Source organism: Sturnira hondurensis, unplaced genomic scaffold, assembly GCF_014824575.4.
Source record: "Sturnira hondurensis isolate 20B ecotype Veracruz unplaced genomic scaffold, ASM1482457v3 Scaffold0008640, whole genome shotgun sequence".
Classification (NCBI taxonomy): Eukaryota; Metazoa; Chordata; class Mammalia; order Chiroptera; family Phyllostomidae; genus Sturnira; species Sturnira hondurensis.
This window is the reverse complement of record NW_028081271.1, coordinates 19,754,545-19,769,243: the sequence shown is the minus strand read 5'-3', so window position 1 is coordinate 19,769,243 and position 14,699 is coordinate 19,754,545. Positions and strand designations below refer to the sequence as shown.

Here is a 14,699-nt window from a genome sequence, read left to right as displayed (position 1 = left end):
AAGGGAAGAGTGGGCCTGGGACTCAGTCTGGGGAAGGTATCTGTGGTCATCTGTAACAGGACTAGCCTTTATGTGTAGGGTCCGTTGATACGGGTGGAAATCTGGAGCCTCTCTCCCTTGGAGGGACCTCAGTGCCCCTTCTCCTTCTCATAGATGCTCTCCCCTCCTCGGAGGACGACGATGACGATGATGACTCCTCTTCAGAGGAGAAAGAGACAGATAACACCAAACCAAACCGTATGCGTGAGACACTGTTTCCTACCTTACTGCCCTTTGGGTCTGGCCATTGGGTTTGGGTGGGAAGGGGGATCTCAGGTGATTGGAGTATGGTTGGAGGAGCAGGCACACGGGGCGATGATACTGGGCAGCGGATCCCTTGGGCATCCTGAGCAGTGCAGGCGTTGCTCCCAGGTGTTGGGCAGGTGGGCGGGGTGCCTCCAGGTCCTGGCCTGGGCCCTTGCTCCTGAGCCTGACTAGCCTCCTGCCTGTCTTTCTTGGCTTTTCCTGGGCAGCCGTGGCTCCATACTGGACGTCCCCAGAAAAGATGGAGAAGAAACTGCATGCAGTGCCTGCCGCCAAGACAGTGAAGTTCAAATGCCCTTCCAGTGGGACTCCTAACCCCACACTGCGCTGGCTAAAAAATGGCAAAGAATTCAAACCGGACCACAGGATTGGAGGCTACAAGGTATGTATACAGGAAAGTGAGAGTAGAGGAACAGGAGGCGCAGACTTAGGAAATCCTCGATATGCATTTTACTTGTTTCAAGTAATGCTTTCCAACTACAGAAGTAATACATTTGAGAAAAATTCAAATAAAAAGGGGGCAAATAAAATTGAGTTTTTGGTCTTTTTCCTATGTATATGGTTTTTATATTTTTTAAGGTTATTTATTTATTTTTTAGAGAGAGGGGAAGGGAGGGAGAAAGAAAGAGAGAGACATCAATGTGTGGTTGCCTCTCACAGGTCCCCACTGGGGACCTGGCCTGCAACCCAGGCATGTGCCCTGACTAGGAATCGAACTGGTGACCCTTTGGTTCACAGCTCATGCTCAATCCACTGAGCTACACCAGACAGGGCTGTATATGGTTTTTAGATAGTTAATTATATCGCTATGTACTCCCTTGTCACATGTTAACATTACAACATGAGTCTTTTGCCATGTGTTTTAAAGATGACTTTTCATAGCTATGCAATATTCCATTATTAAAATGCCCCATAATTTGATGAACTGCTTTGTGCTATTAGTTGTTTTCTAGTTTTTCAATATTATAATTAACGTCACAGTGAGTATCTTTGTACTTAAATCTTTGTCAGGATGTTTAAATGTTCTTTTTGAGGACAGATTGCTGGAAGTGAAGTTACTAGAACAAAGTATGAGCCTTTTTAAGCCCTTGATGCATATTATTTGGTTACTTTTTTCCTGGTAGTTAGGCAAACTTTATTTATTCGCTTACTTATTTGTGAACATTTCTTGAACACATCTGTCCAGAAAGTGTAACAGGCAAGAGAGAGTTCAAGGACAATGGGAAGACATGACATTTTACTGTGAGATTTGCTTTAGTGGAGGATAATATGGGTAATGAGTTGGGTGTAGTTTTATTTTATTTTTAAATTTTATTTTATTGCAGTAACAATTACTTTCTTTTTGATTAGTTTTTTATTTATTGGGGTGGCACTGGCTAATAAAATTATACAGGTTTTAGGTGTAAATTCTATAATACATCTTCTGTGTATTGTAGTGGGTGTTCATCACCCCAAGTCAAGTCTCCCTCCATCACCATTTATCCCCCCTTTACCCTCTTCTCCCCCCCCCAACCCTCTCCTTTCCCTCTGGAAATGACCAGACTCTTGTCTGTGTCTCTTGTGTTGTTTTGTTTGTTTGTTTTGCTCACTTCCTTCACCTTTTCCTCAAGTACCCCCAACCCACAATTACTTTCTTAAAAAGAAAATTCACTCTGCCAAAACAAAGTATGAAAATAAGTTTACTACACCTTTGCCAACAAATTTGATACGTGGACATATCTCATCGATCTCTTGTGTGTTGTTTCGCTTATTTACAAACTTAGCATTTTCTTATGTTAATCAACAGTTTCCGTTTCCTGTTCTGTAAATTGTTTGTGTTCTTTACCCATGTACAGTGTAGAAAGAACTTCATTAGAATCTCTTTTTTAGACTCTCTCATCATCCTTATAGTCCCTGGTTCTGCCCCATCTCCCTTAGCTGCCCTTTTCTTATTAATCTTGTTAAGAAAAGCAGAGGAGCTCGGAAAACATAGGGGACACTTGAAGGTAACTCAGCCAGCACTTGCTGTGGGAGGTGCTGGGCTGTGAGAGGTACGAGACCGTGCTCCCACTGCAGAGAACTTCAGACTCGTGGGAGGGCAGGTGCCCATGAGCACTGTCCTGAACAGCAGGCTGTGATCAGTGCTTTGTTCTAGACACAGAGGGGCAGCGAGGGCAGTTCTGACCACTGAGTGGGCTGGAGGAGGTGGTTTTTCACAGGAGACGGCAAGGGCAGGCAGCGCTGGAGTGTTGGCGGGGAGCCGGCCCAGCACAGGAGCGGCTCACACAGGGCGCGGAGTTGGGAAAGTTCTCGGTGCAGCTGGGACAGTGCAGAAGGCACAGTTGTCCAGATCACAGTGACCTTGGCTGTTGTTGGCAGATGCCCAGAGTTCCTCACACCCAGTTTGCCTGCTGTGTTCTTTCAGGGTGTGAATAGGCTGGGGGTGGGCAAATCCCACCTTGTCCTGTTTCACGGTGCCACCTGGGGCATGTGTTCTGTGCCCAGATTGGAGGGTAGGTGCCATAGGGCCCCAGTGCTGCTGTGTGACTTCTGCCTGCATTTCCTCCAAACCCTTGGTGGAGCCCTTTGGCATGTCTCCCTCAGGTCCGTTATGCCACCTGGAGCATCATTATGGACTCCGTGGTGCCTTCTGATAAGGGCAACTACACCTGCATCGTGGAAAACGAGTACGGCAGCATTAACCACACCTACCAGCTGGATGTTGTGGGTAAGAATGCAAATGGCGACCTGGAATGGCAGTGTAGAGGAAGGAGAGTAGGGGTGTTAGGAGAATAGCCCTGGGTCCAGGTGTAATTAGGGATACAGCCAAGGGGCTGGAGGCACTTTCCAGCTCTCTCGCTTTAAGCAGGTCCCTTTGCTCTTTTGTGCCTCACTTAACTGCAATAGAGTTGAGAGGATCAGATGGTGCCGTGACTCACTGGAAAGTGAAAGGTGCCATTGAGAGTCTCTGCTGGAGAGGCGACTGGAATGGCGATGTTAAATTCAGTGTAATAGCTCTTGCTTCGTGAATGTCAACAGTATGCGCAGCACTTTAAACACATCACCTGCAGTTCTCCTGGCACCCCTGCAAGGCAGGCACCGTTATTCCCACCGCGCAGAAGATCAAACCTGGCTCGGGGAGGACTGGTAGTTAATGCAGAACTCCAGGCCCGTACCAATCCCCAGGCATCGCAGGAGACCCGAGGATTGTTATTGCAGCCTGTTCCCTCTTGACATTCTGAATTTCATCCTAGGGATCTTAGGGAAAGAGTTTCACAGTCAGCATTCTGCCCTGGTTTTGGAGACATAGTCTAAAAAGAAGTTTCTGCTCCAGGAGGTCTGGGGTAGGGTCTGCAATTTGGCGTTTCTAACAGGCTCCTAGGTGATGCTGGGCTGCTTCTCTTGGACCACACTTTGAACAACACGAGTCTAAGTGACTCTAATTTTAGTTAAGGAAAAGTAGGCTGTGCTGAGGTTTGAGGGCGTGGCAAATTATAGGGTTCTTCCTTAAGGCAAGAGAGACTTCTTATACCTATAAGAAGGGCCTGACATGAGAGTGGCCCTTCTAGCTCAGGCTTTAGGAGCTCAGCAGAGGTGCTGGGGCAAAGCCGAGGGGGGTGTGCTTCTCTTCATGGTCTTTGGGATGTTTTCTGTCACCATTCCGGCCAGGAGTGGGCCATGGCAGGGCCCGACAAACCTCTCGTCTTCCTCCACAGAACGGTCCCCTCACCGGCCCATCCTGCAGGCAGGGTTGCCTGCCAACAAGACAGTGGCCCTGGGCAGCAATGTGGAGTTCATGTGTAAGGTGTACAGTGACCCACAGCCCCACATCCAGTGGCTAAAGCACATCGAGGTGAACGGGAGTAAGATCGGTCCAGACAACCTGCCTTATGTCCAGATCCTAAAGGTAATCCTGAGCCCAGTCTCCTTGGGCTGGGTGCTGGGAAGGAGACTGGTGTTTCCTGGGACCCAGGTAGCTGTGGTCAGGCACACATGCTCCACCTTAGACAGGGACCTAAGCCACATTCCCCAGGACTAGTGATAGGTCACAGAATGGAGCTGTGATGGGGGGGGGGGGAGGTGGGCATCGCTGGTTTCTAAAGAGCTTTGAGAGTGACTGCTCAGACCTTTGGGCCAACTCCCCAAGGAAGGCATTTGGACTCCTGCCTTCCCATTGCCCAGGACCCAAGCCTTTCCAGCAAACATTTCCCAGGCCCGGCCCTGTTTCCAGGTCTCGTTCTTCTGGCAAGTGGGGTGAAGGAATGAATGATAAGGGCTTGGCTTCGGCGGAGTTGGAAAAGCAAATGCCACAGGTCAATTCTAAGCAGTATGAGGAGTAATGGCATTTTCTTCCTTTTTCCTCTCACTCCCAGACATTTGCTTGTCCCTGAATGCTCCATTAATCCAGGGAAGGTAATTGCCTAATTCTCCAGTGGATCTTGCTACAGGAAGGAACCAGAAGCTGGGAAAGTGGTTTACCTCCTCGTCCCAGAGTTAGACCTCATCCTCCCCTCCCTTGGCTGTCCCAAAGATTTGCTGGCCGTCCCTTCCCGTCACCCCCGGTGCTGAGACTGCGGTGTAGGAAATGGGGCTGTGGCCTTGGACACAGTCTCTGGCCAGTCCCTGCCCCGGTCCCACAGGATTGGGTTCAATACAAACAGCGTTTGATTGGGGGGCAGTGATTTTTTTTTAAGTTTATTTTGCAGTCAGATACTTTGGACTTCCGAAGACGAATTATCGTATCCCCCTAAAAAGGGAAGGATGATAAATCTCACTTAACATCTCCATTGGCTTAGCTCCCTGCCTTCAGGTTACGTGGGAGCGAAGTGTGGCCACATCTCAGTGTTTGCCCAACTGACTGGCGTGTCGTTGGTTTGTTCCAGCATTCGGGGATTAATAGCTCGGATGCGGAAGTGCTGACCCTGTTCAATGTGACAGAGGCCCAGAGCGGGGAGTATGTGTGTAAGGTTTCCAATTATATTGGTGAAGCTAACCAGTCTGCGTGGCTCACTGTCACCAGACCTGAGGCAAAAGGTAACGGGGAGACGGATGGGGCCCTGTGCTGGGAGTTAGATTTCGGCCCCAGGCTGCTGGGGCAGGTGGGGGAGCCAGCCCCCAACTCTCCCTGTTATCCTGCTGTATTTCTAGTGCCCAGAGCCATGGAAAAATACCCGGCCTGGGAGGCTGGTTTGGTTTGGTACTGTGTTGGTGTCTGCTCCCTCTGTGCCTCTGTGTGTTCCTTGGCTGTGTGCGCATTCGCGGGGACAGTCTGCTGCATCATGATGGTGCGCCCTGCAGGTGTGAGTGGTGGGCCTGAGAAGGGACCGGGAATTCCCTTGCAAACCACCATCCTCAGGCTGTGCGGGTGTGTGTGTGTGTGTGTGTGTGTGTGAGAGAGAGAGAGAGAGAGAGACTGCAGTACCCTTCCCTCCCTCCTGTGTGTGCCCTCTGACTTTCTTTACCTGAAACCAAACAGCCCCCCCACCCGCCGGGCCCCATTTCTCCATGCTGCCCACTGCCCGCATGCTTGGATGGGCCAGGGGCTGCCAGCGTCTGGTGAAGGGTCGTAACCAGCCCTCATCGTCTCAGGTCTGCCGGCGTTCCTCCCTCAGGGTCTCACTCTCTTCCTCTAACAGGTCTCGCTGCCTGGTGGTTTTGTCTGTTCGTTGTTGCAAAGGAGACGCTGGGGAGCATCTCTTCCTCTGGTCATTCCCTCCCCCTCTTCCTTCCTCCCTTCCTGTGTGTCTCCTAGAGGTCTCATGTCTTGTGCTTGTCCATTTTGCTTCCATTGTCTCTTCTAGACGGCCGGAGTTAATACCACCGACAAAGAGATGGAAGTGCTTCACTTAAGGAATGTCTCCTTTGAGGACGCGGGGGAGTATACGTGCTTGGCGGGTAACTCTATCGGACTCTCCCATCACTCTGCATGGTTGACCGTTCTGGAAGGTATACACTGCACTTCTCCTCTCGATGTCCTGCCCTCGCCAGGGGCACGGGGGGAGCATGCATTGCGGGGCTGGGGGAGACACAGAGCCAGGAGAAGTTGAGGAATGGGCTCCATGGGCCAGTGGATAGCTCCAGCAATTTGCCCAACCTCGAGGGTCAATTCCTCAAGGTTCACACAGGAGCTTTCCTCGTTTGCAGGAGCACAGAGGCCTCGCGCCTGCACACCTGCATCTGGCTCTCCCCTGGGCCAATGTAATGCATGCACGAGATCTGGATTTAACCTGTAGCTGGGCTCTCCTCCAGGGCAGGCTCCTTCCGTCCTTGGGTCCAGCAGCCGTCCCCGACATATCTGGTCCTTTTTTTTCACAGCCCCCAGAGTCTCAGAAATGGCCCCACTTCTTCTCTAACTTGAATGTAGGCACTCTGTAAAGAGGGGCTTGCTACTTGCTAGCAATGCTAACCCACCCTCCTGTATGGCCATTCTCTGATCTCAGGAGAGGTTCTATTCAGACACACGGACTTGAGCTTCATAACCAAAGCCTAGCCACGGGAGGCTGGTGCCCATTTATCCTCTTAGACTACTGACCTATCTCCTCTCCCAAGAAGGGAGGTCTGTGTGTTGGGCTGGGAAGGAAGGAGCCTGAGGCCTGTTCAGGGTGGCGGGCTGGTGACTGCAGGGCTGGAGCTGGTTGTCGCTGCCTCTTTCGGGGTCCTGCACGTGGGTCTGGGTGCTGTGCTGGTCTTGTTACTGCTGAGACTGCCCTCTCCTATCTGTCCTCATCTGCCCTGCTTGCCTAACAGGGTCTGATCCTGCCCCTGCTGGAGGCAGAGAAGTGTTGTTTTTATCGTTGTCACCGTCTTTGTCTGTGTATGCTCCTACTCCTTGTCTTCGTTTCTCAACACTGGGGGAAGAGAAAAACAGAAGCACCTCTCTTTGTTATCAGCTCTGCAGTCTCATTGTCAAAGCCCCAAATTCTCTTGGGGTTCCATCGGGGTCACCCCTGGTTCCCCTTGGGGGAGGTCCCCAGGGAGCTTGCCTCTGTGGCTGGCTGGGGGATTTTGAAGGGAAGGGTTGGGAGGAGGGCTGTGGAAGGAAGAGGGACGTTCGCGCTGGTGGGGATAGGGTGCGGGTTCACTGGGAGTGCTGGGCGTCAACCCTCACATTCTCTCATGGGGACGGGAACTGTGGGCTGGATGGATGGGCTTCCGTGGGAACGGGGTGGATGCTTAGTGGAAGATGGGAGAACAGAATAAAACATCCGTTCCCCCCTGCCCCACCATTGCCTTCTTCAGTTTTAGGAGTCAGGGCCTGTGGGAAGCAGTCTTAGGAACCGCAGCAAAGTTTACGTTTTTCATCTGGAGGAGCACAGACAGACGTGTTTGGAAGTTTAGTCAGTCTTGCCTGCGGTTTGGCTAGGTGTAACTGTTTACACGTCTGACCTGAGACAGACGACATGGGTGAAAGGTGAGATATGAAGCCAGGACACAGACACGCCCTCGCCTCACGCCCTCGCCGGTCCTCCTTCTGGGAGTGCCGCTGTGTGCCTGGTGCTGAGGCCTCCAGAAATAAACAGGCCGCCCTCCCCGCCCTCAGACCGTCAGACGTAAGACGGCTGATCTGTCCCCGTGTGATCAGCATGTGCCCGCTGGGCCGCGGCACTGCGGAGAAGGACCACGTGTTTCCCTGAGCAGGCTGAGAAAGGCAACCAGGAGAAGAAACTTCTCAGCTGTCCCTTGCAGGGGGCCTGGTACCTGTCTAGTCCCACAGTCTAGCTGAGGAAGGAGGGCTCCTGAATTTATGAGGATGGGCCACATGTAGCAAGTTCTAGCCCATCCCTCGTGGAGAGTTCGGGTCAGATCAGCAAGCCTCAAAGATCAGCCTGGTCCCCTCCGTGCCAGAACCCCAGTCTTGGCTAGGATTCTTCTCTGCCCTCAAGATCCCCAGAGGAAAGGATACGGTGTTGTTTTTCTTAGGGAGCTAGTAGCTAGGGAGCCCCCATGGGCTGGGCCCCCAAGCTTGCTGACACCCTGTTCCCACTGACTCAGCCCTGGAAGAGAGGCCTGCAGTGATGACTTCCCCGCTGTACCTGGAGATTGTCATCTATTGCACGGGGGCCTTCCTCATCTCCTGCATGGTGGGGTCTGTCATCGTCTACAAGATGAAGGGCGGCACCAGGAAGAGCGACTTCCACAGCCAGACGGCCGTGCACAAGCTGGCCAAGAGCATCCCTCTGCGCAGACAGGTAACAGAAAGTAGATAGGGGGTCTGCACGCTCTGCACCCCTTCTTTCCCGTGCCCCTGGGGCTTCTCCAGGAACCCCTAACTTCCTGCCTCGCCACCGTCCCCAACCTACTTTGCTTTGCTTTCTGGCGCCTGGGCCAGGGGTGGAATGTCCTGACCCGTGCACTCCAGGGCTTGGTTCTCTACCCCATGAACTTCCTATGCACACCGTACCCTAACTGCAGTCCCCTGTTCACCTGGTACCTGGATCTAGAGAAGGTCCTAGCTGGGGCGAATGTAGATTGGATATTGCTTTTGAACTACCCCAGTGGCCAGTTAGAGGTGCAAATACACAGAGTAGAGAGGAGGACCTGAATTGGGTCCCATGTTGCCCTCTCTCCTGTGCGCCCACACTCCCCTCCTCCAAGGAAATGAGCAGAAGGTGAAGGCTGGGAGAGTGGGGAACATTCACACTGTGCCAATTCTGGGAGATACTTTGGGAGTTAGGAATTCATAATCAGAGGCAGGGTTTTCACAATCAGGACAAGATAGAGCTGTTGTTGCAATGATTGTTTTTGTCTGGAAGAGGTACATACGGTCTGTTGGTGTGAAAAGTGAGTAAACCGAGCCCCGTAAGGCTAGTTGGTGGCAAAAAGAAGTCCGTTTTAGAACTTGGGTCTTCTGACCTCTTCTGCTCGTTCTGCCATTCTGTGCTGGGGGAGGGATGTCAGGTAACAGACACGTACCTCTGCCATGGGCCAAAAGCCCTGATGAGGAATTGGAGGAATCGGCGCCATGCCCCCGCGCCTTGCTAGAAGGGTGACCTCACACTTCTCTGTAGGTGTCGGCAGATTCCAGCGCGTCCATGAACTCGGGGGTTCTGCTTGTTCGGCCCTCACGTCTCTCCTCCAGCGGAACCCCCATGCTGGCTGGGGTCTCCGAATATGAGCTTCCCGAAGATCCTCGCTGGGAGCTGCCCCGAGACAGGTAGCACACTCAGCTGGAGAGGAATCCCCTGCTCGTTATTCTGGTGGTGGGCGGTGGGCGTGCCAAGAGCTTCAGGGGGTGACGGTGCACCAGGTATATCCAGGAAAAATCATTTCCACTTTCTGCCCACAGTTGGGGGGAATATGGAGAGGTGGAGATGGGGGTGTCCTCTCACGGTTTGAACTTGACCAGCCCCATCTAACACCACCCTTTGTCTCCCCAAAAGACTGGTTTTAGGCAAACCCCTGGGAGAGGGCTGCTTTGGGCAGGTCGTGCTGGCAGAGGCCATTGGCCTGGACAAGGACAAGCCCAACCGTGTGACCAAAGTGGCTGTGAAGATGTTGAAGTGTAAGTGACGTTTCCGCTCTGGTACAAATGATCCCTTCCCCTGCCGAGCAAACTGTGGGCCTCAGGCCAAATGGACCAGCCCTCTGGGGCTCTGTCCTTGCCCACCCCGCTACATGGCCTGCCCAGGGTTGCCTGGGAGGGGGGGGGCACTCTGCACCCTGACATAGCCCTGACCTTGGGATCGTTCCACTGCCAGCTGATGTTCCTTACCAGAGCTTCTGCCTCGGTCATCACCGTGTACTCCAGCAACAGCGGTCATGAAAGGGAGGAGGCAGGGGAGGACAGAAGCCAGTCCAGGAGAAAGGGGACTCCTCGGGCATACACCTCACCTCGTCCCCTGACCTTTAGCCTTTCTCCTGTTACCCTCTCCTCCAAAGTACGTGGGTCTCAACCCCTTCTCTCGTTTGTGTGCACAGCGGATGCAACGGAGAAAGACCTGTCAGACCTGATCTCGGAAATGGAGATGATGAAGATGATCGGGAAGCACAAGAACATCATCAACCTGCTGGGGGCCTGCACGCAGGATGGTAGGCACTAAGTCAGGCCGGCTCTCCCGCCCCTCCAGGGGGGCGTCTCCGATGGGGCCCTGGGCCTGCCACTCAAATAGCAGAGGCTGTCGGGGAGAAGATACTGAGCTGAGGTATCAGTGACCAAGCATCGGTCAGCCATGCTGGGGAAGTGGGGGAAGGCGGGAGGCAGGGTTAGCAGTAGTTGGAAGTTGGTCCGGACTGATGCCCATCGGCGTTCACCTGAGAATACAGGCACCTAGATTCAGACACAGCATGTGGATAGGAACGGGTGAGTAGCGATTGTGGTCTGGATCAGGGCTCCTAACCCCAGCTTGGCTCGGGAACATTCTGGACTGTGCTGGGAAGAATTATTTTCCTGACTCTCTCTCTCAGCAGTGCAATGAATCCCCCTGGTTTCCTGAAGGGGAGGTTAGGTTAGAGTGTGTCGTTGGGAGTGGGGTTTTCTTGAGGTGAAGCAGAACCTGTGCACTGGCCTGCCTGCCCTGACGGCCTCCTCGCCCCCACCCCCCAGGCCCTTTGTACGTCATCGTGGAGTACGCCTCCAAGGGCAACCTTCGGGAGTACCTGCAGGCCCGCAGGCCTCCCGGGCTGGAGTACTGCTACAACCCCAGCCACAACCCAGAGGAGCAGCTCTCCTCCAGGGACCTGGTGTCGTGTGCCTACCAGGTGGCCCGAGGCATGGAGTATCTCGCCTCCAAGAAGGTAAGGCCCCCGATGGCCCCCCTGGGTGAGGTCAGGTGGGGACAGAGCCCTCCTCACACTCCAGCTTATGACTCTGTCCTCCGGTGGAATGGTGGGCATACTGAGCACTGACTCCATGTGCTGTCTTAGGCTCTCAGGGGACATCAGAGTCAGGAGAGCCAGTGCCACTACGTGTGGCCTTGGGGTCAGATTGGGTTCAAATCTGTGCTCTGCCACTTTGTTTCTTTAAGTATAAAATAAGAAGAAATATTACTTCTATTGGGAGTTAAGGGGGTAAAATGAAGTGTGTTTGGTACAGCTGTTGGTGCTCATTCAGCGCTGGCTTTGGCCCCCGCCCACGGTGGCTGTGCTGGGCCTTGGGGGGCAGAGCTCATGAGCACACACCTATACAATCCGCAGAGAAGCATAGAGGTTCAGCCTTTCTGGGCAAAAATCTAAAGCTAAAAGTTGGAAGGATGAGGAAAGGAGGCAAATACGAAGGGTTTGCTGCCGAGAGGCCTGGAGCTGGAGGTGCCTGGGTGGCTGGGTTTGACGTGGAGGAGTGGGGCCTCCCAGCGGGGGACTGTGATGCGCAGGAGGCGAGACGTGCGTCAGGGGGACGCCTGGGAGGTGAGGGGGCCCACCTGCCAGCTGCAGGGTGAGCGCTGGCATATAGGGCGACTCGGACAGCTGGCCGCCGACACACGTCTATGGCTGTTCGCCCTAGAGCCTTACACCCCTTCATCTGCCCCCGGTCCCCCTCTCTCCCATCTCTGTCTCCCCTGGCCTCCCCTTCTGCCTCCGCAGTGCATACACCGAGACCTGGCCGCCAGAAATGTCCTGGTGACGGAGGACAATGTGATGAAGATTGCAGACTTTGGCCTGGCTCGGGACATTCACCACATTGACTACTATAAAAAGACGACCAATGTAAGTGCTGACGAGGCCACCAGGGGCGTGCGTGTCCTCTGCGCAGGGCTCTGCTGTGCTGGGCTCTCCTTCCACGTGACGTCTCTGCTACGACCCGGGGCGGGTGGCTTTGCCTGAGACACGCGTGGCAGGATGAGCTGCCTACCTGTACTCTTCCCCAAGCCCAGTCGCTCACCCACCCTCCTTGTCCCCTCACTGCCCCCTGCCCTGGGCCACCCCCAACGTCCCGTCCCCGTGCTGCTCACAGGGCCGACTGCCTGTGAAGTGGATGGCACCCGAGGCTCTGTTTGACCGGATCTACACCCACCAGAGCGACGTGTGAGTTTCAAACCTGCAGTTGCCAGGGATACTTGGGTTATAAAATGTCTGGCAGGACAGGGTCCTGCCCTCTCCTGTGGACTGATGAGGGTCTCTGCCACCTCGGAGAGAAAACAAAACACTGTTTGTAGCCATTTACTTTGTTCCTGGGGTTTGCAAGGCCAGTCTGTTTGCTGTACTGTCCTCTGGTATTCCCCTTAGAATTAAGAACTGGTACTGGGGGCGGGGGGCGGGGGGTTCAGGATGAGTATCTGACGTGCTAATGAAAGAAATATGGAAAGGACTCCAGGTTGGCCCAGCCTGTGCCCACAGCACCCATGGGCTCTGTGCTCATCCACAGGTGGTCTTTTGGGGTGCTCCTGTGGGAAATCTTCACTCTGGGAGGCTCCCCGTATCCTGGCGTGCCTGTGGAGGAGCTTTTTAAGCTGCTGAAGGAGGGCCATCGCATGGACAAGCCCAGTAACTGCACCAATGAGCTGTAAGCTTGAGAAGATGCCCAAGGTCTAGGCCCCGGAGGGGGAGTGGGTTGGACGGGAAGAGGAAGAAAGGGGCGTTTGCCTCGATGAACGACCCTTCCTGGTCGTTCCCTCCCCTTAGTTTCTCTGCCTGTTTTTCCTCCCCTGACCTTATAATCCTGCCGCAGGTACATGATGATGCGGGACTGTTGGCACGCAGTACCCTCTCAGAGACCTACCTTCAAGCAGTTAGTAGAAGATCTGGACCGCATTGTGGCCTTGACCTCCAACCAGGTGAGGCTGTCCCATCCCAGACCTTCGGGCATCATCAGTCGGGCAGATCTCTGTGGAGGAAGCTGCCTCGGGGAGGAGAGTGCAGGACGCGTTGTTCTCTGGTCTCTCCTGTCCCAGGAGTACCTGGACCTGTCGATGCCCCTGGACCAGTACTCACCCAGTTTTCCCGACACCCGAAGCTCTACCTGCTCCTCAGGGGAGGATTCTGTCTTCTCTCACGAGCCGCTGCCTGAGGAGCCCTGTCTGCCCCGACACCCAGCCCAGCTTGCCAATGGCGGACTCAAACGACGCTGACTAGCACCCCAGCACTGCCCCTCCCCGAACTTCATCCTCTGCGGCATCTCTCACCCACTGCCCCCTGCTGGACTCACTGCCTTCCCCTTTGCCCCCTTCCTGCTGGCAGGAGCCAGCTACCTACCTGAGGCCTTCACCCCACCGAGCTCACCCCTCCTCCTCCTCTCAGCCTGCTTAGGAGAGAGGAGCGGAGAGGCAGGTACTTGCTGATGGCCACTCCGTTCCCTCCCAAATGTGGGACCAGGACCGCCCCCTGCCACCTGGCACTGCCTGCTGGGTTAGAGAGTGGGAGGTGAGGCGTGCCCGCGGCACTGAGCAGGCACTCATGTGAGAGCTGACTCCGCTTTCTCGGGTTGGCTTTGCCTGCTTCACTGTTCGCCCTAAGCCCTTGAGTTCTGATGGCAGGTCCCTCGTCCTCGTGGCCACAGTAGTAGGGAGGGCACGTCAGTGCCCCGGGCCTCGGTTGACAGTGACCTCTGCTCCAGAGATATGGTGCCAGTGGCTTATTAATTCTGATACTAATTTGCTTTGCTGACCAAATGCCTGGCACCAGAGGTGGGGAGGCAAAGGCTGGGAGCAGTGTCGAGGCCCTGGGGCCCAGCCCCAAACTGGGGGCTTTGTACATAGCTATGAAGAAAACACAAAGTGTATAAATCTGAGTATATATTTACATGTCTTTTTAAAAGGGTCGTTACCAGAGATTTACCCATTGGGTAAGATGCTCCTGGTGGCTGGGAGGCATCAGTTGCTATATATTAAAAACAAAGAAAAAAGAAAAAAAAGGAAAATGTTTTTAAAAAGGTCATATATTTTTTGCTACTTTTGCTGTTTTATTTTTTTAAATTATGTTCTAAACCTATTTTCAGTTTAGGTCCCTCAAATAAAAATTGCTGCTGCTTCATTTTTATATGGGCTGTGTGACAAAGGAGAGAATGTCCACGGAGCAAGAGCCATGGGCCCTGGGTCTCTGTCCATCCCCAGGGCACGCAGGCTCCTGCAGTGTCCTCCTAACCTCTTCCTTTTTAGGTCCTGTACTGAGGCCTCCAGACAAGCCTCAGGCCTCTCGGATGCTTTTGGAAAGGCAGGAAAAGAAGACTTCTGCCTAATGGCCAGGAGCCTCCTGTCAGGGCACCAGAGGTGCTGGGTGAACGGCCAAGACCCCAGAGCCCTCAACCACAAACCGGGGAAACTGGTGGGGTCGGGTAGGTCAGAGGTCAGAGAGGGAGCGTGGGCCAAGGGGCAGCACCGAGGAGGCAGAGGAAACCTGCGGACTGTTACCACAAGGGTCTGCAGAAACCCAGACCCAGACGTGTGTTTACCCCTCTGTGTGTGTGGTTTTGCCTGCGCTGCTGTGAAAGGGAAAACAGTCACCTAAGACCGGTTCCACATCAAGGTTCCTTGCTTCGCATTTCT

At 53.9% G+C, this 14,699-nt stretch overlaps 1 protein-coding gene across 13 annotated transcripts in view; it reads left to right on the top strand.

The window, feature by feature from the left end:
- FGFR1 (fibroblast growth factor receptor 1) overlaps positions 1-14,193 on the top strand; it is a 47,130-nt gene extending 32,937 nt beyond the window's left edge. For 5 of the 13 annotated variants that reach the window (XM_037055392.1, XM_037055385.1, XM_037055383.1 and 2 more), the window contains 15 exons: positions 154-243; positions 513-685; positions 2,887-3,010; positions 3,999-4,189; positions 6,084-6,228; positions 8,275-8,477; positions 9,291-9,436; positions 9,663-9,784; positions 10,201-10,311; positions 10,826-11,016; positions 11,803-11,925; positions 12,173-12,243; positions 12,584-12,721; positions 12,887-12,992; positions 13,110-14,193. In XM_037055392.1, coding sequence (XP_036911287.1) covers positions 154-243; positions 513-685; positions 2,887-3,010; positions 3,999-4,189; positions 6,084-6,228; positions 8,275-8,477; positions 9,291-9,436; positions 9,663-9,784; positions 10,201-10,311; positions 10,826-11,016; positions 11,803-11,925; positions 12,173-12,243; positions 12,584-12,721; positions 12,887-12,992; positions 13,110-13,286 — 2,111 coding nt within the window. In that variant the 3' untranslated portion in view covers positions 13,287-14,193. The remainder of the gene's footprint in view (positions 1-153; positions 244-512; positions 686-2,886; positions 3,011-3,998; positions 4,190-6,083; positions 6,229-8,274; positions 8,478-9,290; positions 9,437-9,662; positions 9,785-10,200; positions 10,312-10,825; positions 11,017-11,802; positions 11,926-12,172; positions 12,244-12,583; positions 12,722-12,886; positions 12,993-13,109) is intronic. The other 8 variants (XM_037055393.1, XM_037055388.1, XM_037055386.1 and 5 more) reach the window with 3 other exon arrangements.
- The last annotated feature ends 506 nt before the right edge of the window (positions 14,194-14,699 follow it).